We start from the raw sequence: 9702 nt of genomic DNA, 5'->3' as shown, positions 1-9702 counted from the left end.
GGAGGTCCGAGGTTAAGTGGCCCACCGTGGGGGTCAAACTCGCGTGAGGGTGGTAAACCCCCCGTAGCTAGTAGCGGTGATGGTGGTGGTGCCAAAAGGGCGGCAGAAAGACCGTCTGGCAAACGAACCTTGCAACCAGAACAACGAGTGTATCCCCACCTCCACTTAGTTCGCACATTATTGAGCGCCAGCCGAGCCGAGAATTGGAAAACCGCCCTTCTACCACCCCCTTCAACCCCCGCGGCCAGCTTTTACCCTCTTCCCCACACCACCCCTCTTCTTGTGCCGCGCCGACACTTTAAACTGATCACGGACAATGAAATTTAAAGGGAGAACTTCGGTCTCAAGACCTCTGACCTCTCTCAATTTAATATTTTTGAAGAAAAATATTTTTTTTTGATAACAAGATTCTTACCAGTTCCTGTCGATACCGGAACAGATGTAGGTGTTCCTGCTGGAGCATAAGAAGGATGTGAAGAAGGTTGCGCGTGAGCAACTGCAGGATTACATGCTGCGGCAGCTCGAGTATTATAAGACGAACTTAAAGAGTGCAAAGGATCGTGAAACATATACGGATAACCGGTGGCTTCTCGTTGTTGTAAGCAACTGCTGCTTAACCCACTTGACATAGAACTAGAAAAAAAGAAACAAATCAAAAGATTAATAAAAATCAATTAAAAAAATTGAAGAGATTTTAAACCCCGATATAAAACCGAGGTTGTAAGTGAAAAACGGTAGCTTATAAAGCCCTCAAAAGCTTCGGACGGCATCGGATTTACTACACACTGACTGGATACAAATACAACCGACTCTTGTTACGTCGCTGTCAGTCAAAAAGGTATCCCGCTGGGTGCGGTATTAAGTAGCCGGAGAGAAGAAGAGATATGGAAAGGAAAAGGATGGAGAGTGAGTTTCAGATTGGGAGCTTCTATCCTGCGGAGTGCCGCAGGATACTAGACAGAACCGACGAGGAACCTCGACGGGGACGAGACAGGACTGGACAGCACGGTAATCCCGTCGTGGCCGTTGACATGACGGCCTCCAGGAGCCCCGGATTCCTACCGGACACCTTTGTTCTGCCCCGGAATACAGATGCTGTAAGGTTGATAGTGTCAACCAGTTCAAAAAGTTTCGTGAAGGGAACAAGGTACGATTATAAAATTATATTTTTAATGGGATTGAATAATTCCTAAGAATAAAAAATCTTACCTGTATGTATCCGCCATAGTAGCTATTGGTTGCGGAATCGATGAATACATAGAGTTAAAACCAGAATTAATGGGTAATCGGCCCGCAGAAACCGGTGGACTAACAGCAACTTGTTCGACTGCTCTTCTTTGGTTTCTTAACTTTTCTTCACGTCGCCATTTTGCCCTCCTATTACTAAACCAAACCTATAACAAAAATGAAAAAAATTCAAAATGTCATCAAAATTCCTCCATTAATTTTCTTACAACTTCTTTATTTCTCAAAACTTTTAAACGATTTCATCAAAAATTTTCTTAAATACAATTTGTATTAAAGTATTTAAGATTAATATTAAATCTGGGGTGGTTTTAATTTGAGAATTTGAACTGGGTTTTGAGGGGGTAGAGTTGAGTTGGGTGAGTGAGTTTAAAGTAGTAGAGGGATGATCGATACGGGGGAGAGAAACGAGGCTCGAAAACATGCGTCAACAGCACGCCGGATCCAATTCTCGAACCGGCCTCGTCAATTTGCCCCTCTTCTCGCCGAAAATTCATCCCCCGCATCCCTAACACAAGCGCGGTGGTGGCGGCAGACGGCTCGAACGCTTATGTCTACACAACCCCGGTGTGCAAACATTATTTACATGGAACGATAAATATTATTGCTACTCCCGGTTGGCCACCATAAAAGATTCCCTCTCAACGAAAAGTGAAGTACAGACGTATTCATGTAATAAGAGGGGAGAAGCTACCTGACTCTAAATTAAAATTACTTATAATTTCTTTTTTTAATCAAACAAAATTAATGGAAATCTCAAAGGAGTATTAAGAATATCAAGTACTAGTCATTTTTATATGTTTTTCAAACTACTTTGAAATGATTTGTAAATGCAAAACTGCAATTAGAAAAGGAGAAAGTTTATGTTGGAATAGGGTAAGGTTGGATTGGGAAAAAACTATCAAATCTTTTAAACTAAGCCAATTCTTAACCCTTAAATCATGTTTCCACATGATAATAGAATTTATTTCAAAAAGTAAATTTTTCCGTAGATCCTAATACTTTTCACTGACTCCTAATAGCTCGTAATAGCCAACAATATCTTCCAAATATCTTGGACCTTTTCGTTGTTATTGACTTTTGGAGATCCTAAAACCTCACTATTTAAGGTTGCAAAAAGTTTTCAGTACATTCTAATATTTCTTAGTGACTCTGAATGGCGCCGAATAGCTTCTAATAGTTACCATTGTCTCCAAATATCTTGTAAAAGTTAACAAAGAGCTATTAATAGGTTCCAATACTTTTCATTTTTGATAGCTCCAAGTTGTTCTCAATATCTTGCTCTTTTAATGGCCTCCAACTCTATGTTATGAGGTGCATTATAACGTCTTTCGCTGTCTCTGAAAAGCTTTCATTAGCTAGCAATGGAAGCTTTCTATTTTAAAAACATTCAACACCTCTTAGTATTCTCACCATATCGTAATGCTCTCGCTAATTCCAAATAGCTCCCAAAAGCTTTCCGTTTTCACTAGATCCAAGTTGTTTCCAATACGTACATTTTAAATTCTTCTCAGTGGTAGTCAAAATCGTACTACCGCCGAATGTGATCCATACCTTAGCTCCTAGATCCTTTAAATGGCTAGAAGTACATCACAAAGTTTCTCACTGACTTCTAATAGCCTGTACCTCATGCTTTGATGCGCTCCCAAAGCTTTCAATGGCTCTTAATTACTCGGCAGTGAGAACATCATAATGTGTGTCACTAATTTCAAATAGCTTACAGCATCTTATGATGTTGGTTTTTAGTTGCTTCGTCTTTAAAAGCTTCGAATGATTCATAGCTCTCAAGTTTCTACTAATATCTCAAACTTTGAGAAGGTTTCAATACCTTTCAGAGGTTCCCATTTGCTCAACGGCTTTTTAAAATGCATGCCCTTTCTTTACTGATTTAAAATTACCCTCAATACCTTTCAGTTTTACTGGATTTAAATTACTTCTAATACCTCATGCTTTTAAACCCCCTAATACCTTTCTTTATTCTTAACATCTTTTTCCAAATGACTGTGTGATGCCCCCACGGATTCTAAATAGTTTGCAGTATCTTTCGTTGTTGCTGAAACGTTCTCGCTTGTAAAAGCCTAAATGATTCTTAGTACAACCCAAAGTTTGTCGCAACTTCAGAATCATTTCCAACAGCTAAATAAGGTAACTTTCAATAAGGTCCAACTTGTTATGTTTATAAAATGGCTTCCAAACTTTTCATGTTTCTAGGGCTCCCAATCGTTTCTTACGGCTGTGAGAGTATCCTAATATCTGTTTGGTACTCTGAATAGCTCATTTTTATTTGCTCCCAATATTGTATGCCTTCAGATACTGCCAATACTTCTCAATGGCCCCCAATTGCTCTCAAAAGCTGTCAGTGTGCCCCAATACTTTCACTTTCTCTATATAGCTTGTAATACCTTTTTGATTTTAAAACTTTTAAACTCTTTTAAAAACTCTCGATAACAACGAATACTTACAAATGCTTCTTAATGGCACCCAATTCTACAAAATGGTTATTAGTACATCAGAAAGTTTCTCACTGAATTTAAAGAGCTCCTAGTATCTTACTGTCCTTGTTACTGACTCATTGGCTACAAGAACCGCTCACTTTTAGTAGCTAGTCCTAAATCTAAGATACTCTTAATGCGCTCTTCTGCCATATGCTTTGAAACGCTCTCAATGGACCCAATTCAAATAGCTTGTAGTATCTTACAATATTATTGGTTTTTAGTGGCTCATTCAAGTTTCTCCCAATATGCCTCTCACTGATTTCAATCTGCTTCCAATACCTTTCGTATTTACCGAATCCAAGTTATTTCCAATACATCATACTTTTGAACACCTCCAATACCTTTCAATAATTCCAAATTGCTCCAAATAACCATGAGATGCCCTCCACTGATTCTAAATAGTTCGCAATAATTTTCGTTGTTGAAAGAATTATTGTGGAATAACCTTTTCCACATTTTATAAGTCCCAATTATTCCCAACGACTCGGCTGTGAGTACATTTAAATGTCCCTAACTTACTCTAAGTAGCTCCTATTACCTTTCATTTTAATTATTTTCCAATATCTTATGCCAAGGTATTAGATCGAAGTGTCTGGCAACACATTTGCTTCTAAAGCTTATTAATGGGTTTTAATGACTCCCAGCAATTCCCCGCGCATCTTAATATTTCTCACAGATTACATACTATTCCAAGTGAATTTGAATGATTTCGAATTAACTTGCATCTTTCTGAAGAAGCTGTCTCGCACTCAATGACTTTGAAGTAAGTTTCTTCAATACATACACTTTTTAGTTTAATTTAAGGGTTATCATTGAAATAGAAATAAGGTGTTTATTGGACTTGGGTTGAATAAAGTCTGTCGGATTTTAAAAATTTAAACATATTTGGATTGAAACATAAAATTAATTTTGATAAAATTGTAATTTAATGTAAAAAATATTTATAATTAGTAATTACTTAAATTTTTTTTGCTTTCCAAAAAAGATTTTGTTTTAAATTTTGTTTCAAAGCCGAATGAGTTTTGACATAAATTTTTTTTTGTTGAAAATTCGTTCAAACGCGTAAAAATCCACGTTACGGGCACCTTTTACGTATTCAAAAGGTTAAATTTTAACTATGCAAACTAGTCCATTGTTGGGTCCGATGTAAAATTGAAACGACCGGTCGGTTTCGAGTTTTGAGAGAGGGTAGGTTTTTCCACCTCCAGTCCGAAAAATTGCGGCTGGAACGGGTTAAAAACGTTCGTGTGTGGAGTTCGTTGCTGCTGCCGCGCGTCAAACGTCGAAATGGCGAAATAAAAGTTTTAATTCGCTATTTAGACCGAAAAAAGGCCGGGGACGATTTAATATCAATAGAGCGCGATTGAAATTTTTTCGCATTTTTATTTTACATGCGGCGCGTTCCACTTTTTTTTTCGATATTTTCAAACCTCCCTCCCATCATGTACATACGATTTTTTTGTTGAGTACGCTACTTTTTTTATAGTTGAAGGGGGGGCGGGGGAGTTTTATTTATTTCCAAGCGCGTCATTCTTCTTTGTCAAACCGGCTGACGTCCAAACGAGAACCAAAAAAAACAACGTATAAAAAAATTGGAGAGAGAGAGGAATCAAAAAAAAAAGAAAAAAAAAAAAGAAGGAATCGCCAGTGGAATTATATTGTTTTGTGTGCCAGCAGCGAACGAATTGAAATATGGATCAAGTCTCGGCAATAAAACTTCTACCGCTATATATATTTTTTATGGGGGAGGACGTGAGTTTTTCGGACATGCTCGTACCGGTTCGCAATTGCTTCTGATTTATAGTTTTGTATGGAGAAAACAGAACGGCAAATTGGATCTAGTATATCTCTAATAATCGACTACACCTTTTTATTAATTTATTATTTAATAGAAATAACTCAAAACGTCCCAGTTTTTTGATTTAAAAAAGCTGTTACCTGGATACGTGCCTCAGGCAATCCAATTTTTTCAGCTAGCCTTTCTCTTGCAAAAACATCCGGATAATGCGTCCTTTCGAATTCTATAATAATAACAAAAATAATGATGGCCATAAAATAATGATTACAAGAACATTTTTGTTACCTTTTTCCAAACTATCTATCTGCTCGTTTGTAAACGACGTTCGATTCCTTTGCAATTTTCTTTTTAACCTCAACCTAAGTTGAGAATCTTCATCACCGGAAGAATTATGTTCAGAATTTCCATCAGACGTATTTTCGTGCATAGCTTCGGCTGAAACATAAAAAAAAACGTATTTGAAATTTTTTCTTATTTATTTATTTATTTTTTTTTGAAAATGTGTCTTCTTCAAATCATTCAGTGTTATGGTAAAAAGGAATCTGGAGAAAAGTAGAAACACAAAGAGAGCCGACAACGGGGTTGCCGAGTCATCCAAGTGACAAACCGGAGCTGACGTGCCCTCAGATTAGAGAGCAAGAAGAAGAAATAATCCGGTGAACATCAAAAATCGTTCTGTCGGCGCGACTCTGAAAAGGAGGAGAGGAGGCATAGAAAGAACGTACCAAAGAACTAAAACCGAAAGGATTTTTTTAATAACGAACCGGTCATCACGTTTCACTTTGTTGTTATTCATCAAACCCTTTAGAATTAAGAAAAATTACTATCACCATTAACTAAAAATTATTCTCTTTTTTTATGTTCTTCAGTCGGTTATTAAGAAGTAAAAAGAAATAAAAATTAGTATCATGTCATGAATACCAGTGGAATTAACTTAGCCCATTATGACCTACGATAATTTATTAATCATCGACGTATGTTGGAACTATTGTTTAAGAAATAAGCGTGGGATTAAGAAAAAGACCCGAAATGATGTAATCTGGAATTGTTATTTCAACTTAAGGAATGGAAAGTTGTCGAAACTAAAATGAAACCGATGAAATTTTGGCGTATATTTGGATGCAATAAGATTTCTGCTGTATTTCAAAGAATTTATAAAAGATTTTCATGAACTTCTTGGTAATTTTTAAGAATTGACTAAGATTTCTAACATTTTCTCGATTTTTCATGATATGTGCGAATATTGAAGAAATTCTGGTATTTATTTGGATGCATCAAGATTTTGAAGGTATTTTTAATAATTTCAAATAGATTTCCTTGTATTTTCTAGAAATTTGGAAGGATTAACTAAGATTAGTGTGTTTTCAGGGATTTTCGAAATATTTCCAAAAATTCTGTGATCATCTTCACAGATATTCAAATATTTCCAACTATATAGACGAATTTTAACGAAATTCTGAGATTTATTTGGATACATCAAGATTTTCAAGGTAATTCCAAGAAGTACTTAAAGATTTCCATGAATTTCCCGAAAATTTTTAAAGAGTGATTAATTTTCTTACAATTTTCTGTGTTTTACTTGAGCTGTATATGCGTTTTCAAGACTTCTCGATTAATATTTAAGAGTTTCAAGATGATCTTCACAGATATTAAAAGATTTCCAAATGTATCAACGAATATTAAAGAATTTCTGACATTTTTTTGCATTAAGAATTTCAGTGTTACCAAGAATTTCTAAAAGATTTCATGTAGAATCTGTGGAAGATCTTTCATGGACTTCCAAATGTATACCAATTATCAAATTAGCCTGATAACTATTTTTGGCAATATATTAAACAAAATCCGTTAACAACACTGTATTTGCGATCTTATTTTGAGACATTTCGAACCGATTGATTTGATAAAGGTAAAAGTATCCACTTGGTAGTATTCATAAAACTATGGTTATTATTCTACCATTTATTCACCAAGATGCTTCTATCCAATATCATTGAATGGAAGAAGATGGTTTCTATCATCCTGTTAAGGTTGCAATTCCTAGATAATAATCTAGGCCCAACCTTAAATCTGTTATATACTGCTAGCAGGTTAACTATCATTTTAATAAGGTGAAATGTTGATTATTGGGCTTAAATAATTCACAGCTCAAAATTGTAGCTGATTGCTTCTATTAAGAAATAGTGTTCCAACGTTCCATATGAGTTCAAAAAGATTTAATTAACTCAAGCAAAACTGCCTAAATCGATATTGGGAAGATTGGTGTATTACGATAAGGCAACGTGGACTATATTTGTTGCAGAAATGACAATCCTTAATGGAAAGCACTTAGACCAACTCAAAAGAGCTGGTGTTCCAAGTAGAAATGACTGTACAGAATAAGGGTAAAGAATTAGACTTACTCGTCTTGAAATTTCGAACTTCAACTTTCCAGTGTATAGGTTAACATAAACTGTTGATCAGAACCACAATCATTCATCAGTAGTGAAAGAAAGAATCATCATCGTCATGAAATTCTCCTCATCCTGTCAGAAAACTGTTTACAGCAGAAATTGGTGTTCAAGCTCGAAGAGCTGTTTAGATAGACAATCAGATCAACACAAAAAAAATGAAAATAAGGAGAAATTTCAAATACAATTCAGAGAGAGTTGCAGAAAAAAATATAAGAAAAAGGACCGTCTCAATGAAAAATGGATTGTGTAAAGCGGTTAATAAATGCCAGTAAAGCTTATAAAACTTTAAGGAAGGAACTTGGATTGCCGAAAAGAACATAAAAGCGAGAACTTTATTTTTTCTTATGTAACCAAAAATTATGGTCTGTAAATATTTCTTTGTTGCAACGTTGGACATAACTGATGACACATTCTATGGAAGACAAAATCAAAAGCTAAATACAGGGCAGTGTCCAAAGATAGAGAACGAGTCATGGCTCGCTTAGTTGATTCATTCATTACATGTGGCATGATTAATGAGAAGGTAAAAGAGATGTAATTGAAGTAGGTACATGTTTATTAATGTACCTTACAGAGAAAGCTGAAATCTGCCATAACGACGAACTTGGAATTACTTTCTATTCCAATAGTTGCATTGACAAACAAAAAAATAAGTTTATTGTCACAAATGGAATGCGGAGATATACAGAGAAGAAAGTAATCCCAACATTTCTCGAAGTGAAGAATTGACTCAGCTTCAGTTCGTAGAATCTTGGCCAGAACTTCTGCGCGAGAGACTTCTAGGTGAAAGTTTTTCCAGTTTCTATCAACATTTCTAAAGTTCCATGTCCAAGTAGGGCTGGAATAAAGCGAATGGAATAACTATGACGTAATTAGAACGCGAGATCCAGTAAGGAGCAGGCGACAGTTATGGGGTGGTTTCAATAAGTTGACACTTTTTTTTGGAGACACAATAACATTGTTGAAATCGATCAGTTTTCTCCTCTACATATCTCATTAATAATATGTCACATCAAAAAATGTTCCTGAATAGGAAAGGTTGTGGCTAATTGATGGAAGAAAACAACAAAGTTTGCCGAAAGAAACACATTGAATCTGAACCCTAAAACACCTACATTGTATATTATTAACTACAGGTTGAAAATCATTGATTAAAAAATCCAAAATAATATCGTTTATCACATCGGTTATTAAGTAACTTGAGAGAAAAAAGTACTAGAAAAACTATAACTTAAAAATTACCATCACCCTACGCAAAATTATGCAAATCTAAAACTCCCCGGATTTTCCGGGCAGCGGAAAACATAAACAGCGGACGCTAAGCGACCAGGTCCGGAGAGTTGTTGGAATGAAGAGGAGGAGATGGAGAAGAACCAGGGGTAGTTGATCGGTGCAGAGGGGGTCGAAAGAGAGATTTTCTCCGAAAATTACAAGCAAAAGACGGAGATAGGACGAAGAAGGGAGGAAAAGCGGCGTCGGCGGCGGCGACGGTGGTGGCAGAGGGTTGAGGGAAAGGCCTCCTCCCTGCTTGCTGGGAAGATGAAATAAAACAAGGAGAACGAAATGGCGAGGGTGGATATGAAATGGGGTGGAGTTTACGGGAGCGGAAGTAAAATGGGATGCGAAACGGTTCCGAAGAGAGGCGGCAGTAGCGGTGTAGGAGGAGGAGGAGGGAGTCGGACCGGCTGGAAAACCGGGAACAGTGGAAAACTCT

At 36.4% G+C, this 9702-nt stretch overlaps 1 protein-coding gene across 2 annotated transcripts in view; it reads right to left on the bottom strand.

Moving 5' to 3' along the window:
- LOC111416196 (twin of eyeless) overlaps positions 1 to 9702 on the bottom strand; it is a 46093-nt gene that overhangs the window by 1129 nt on the left and 35262 nt on the right. For both annotated transcript variants that reach the window (XM_023048158.2, XM_023048162.2), the window contains exons 6-9: positions 5824 to 5973; positions 5679 to 5761; positions 1210 to 1394; positions 416 to 633 (exon numbers count right to left, since the gene is read on the bottom strand). In XM_023048158.2, the coding sequence (XP_022903926.1) occupies positions 416 to 633; positions 1210 to 1394; positions 5679 to 5761; positions 5824 to 5973 (636 nt within the window). The remainder of the gene's footprint in view (positions 1 to 415; positions 634 to 1209; positions 1395 to 5678; positions 5762 to 5823; positions 5974 to 9702) is intronic.

Source organism: Onthophagus taurus, chromosome 11 (genome assembly GCF_036711975.1).
Source record: "Onthophagus taurus isolate NC chromosome 11, IU_Otau_3.0, whole genome shotgun sequence".
NCBI lineage: Eukaryota > Metazoa > Arthropoda > Insecta > Coleoptera > Scarabaeidae > Onthophagus > Onthophagus taurus.
Note: the sequence above shows the minus strand (reverse complement) of the source record. Positions and strands in the feature narration are given on the sequence as shown.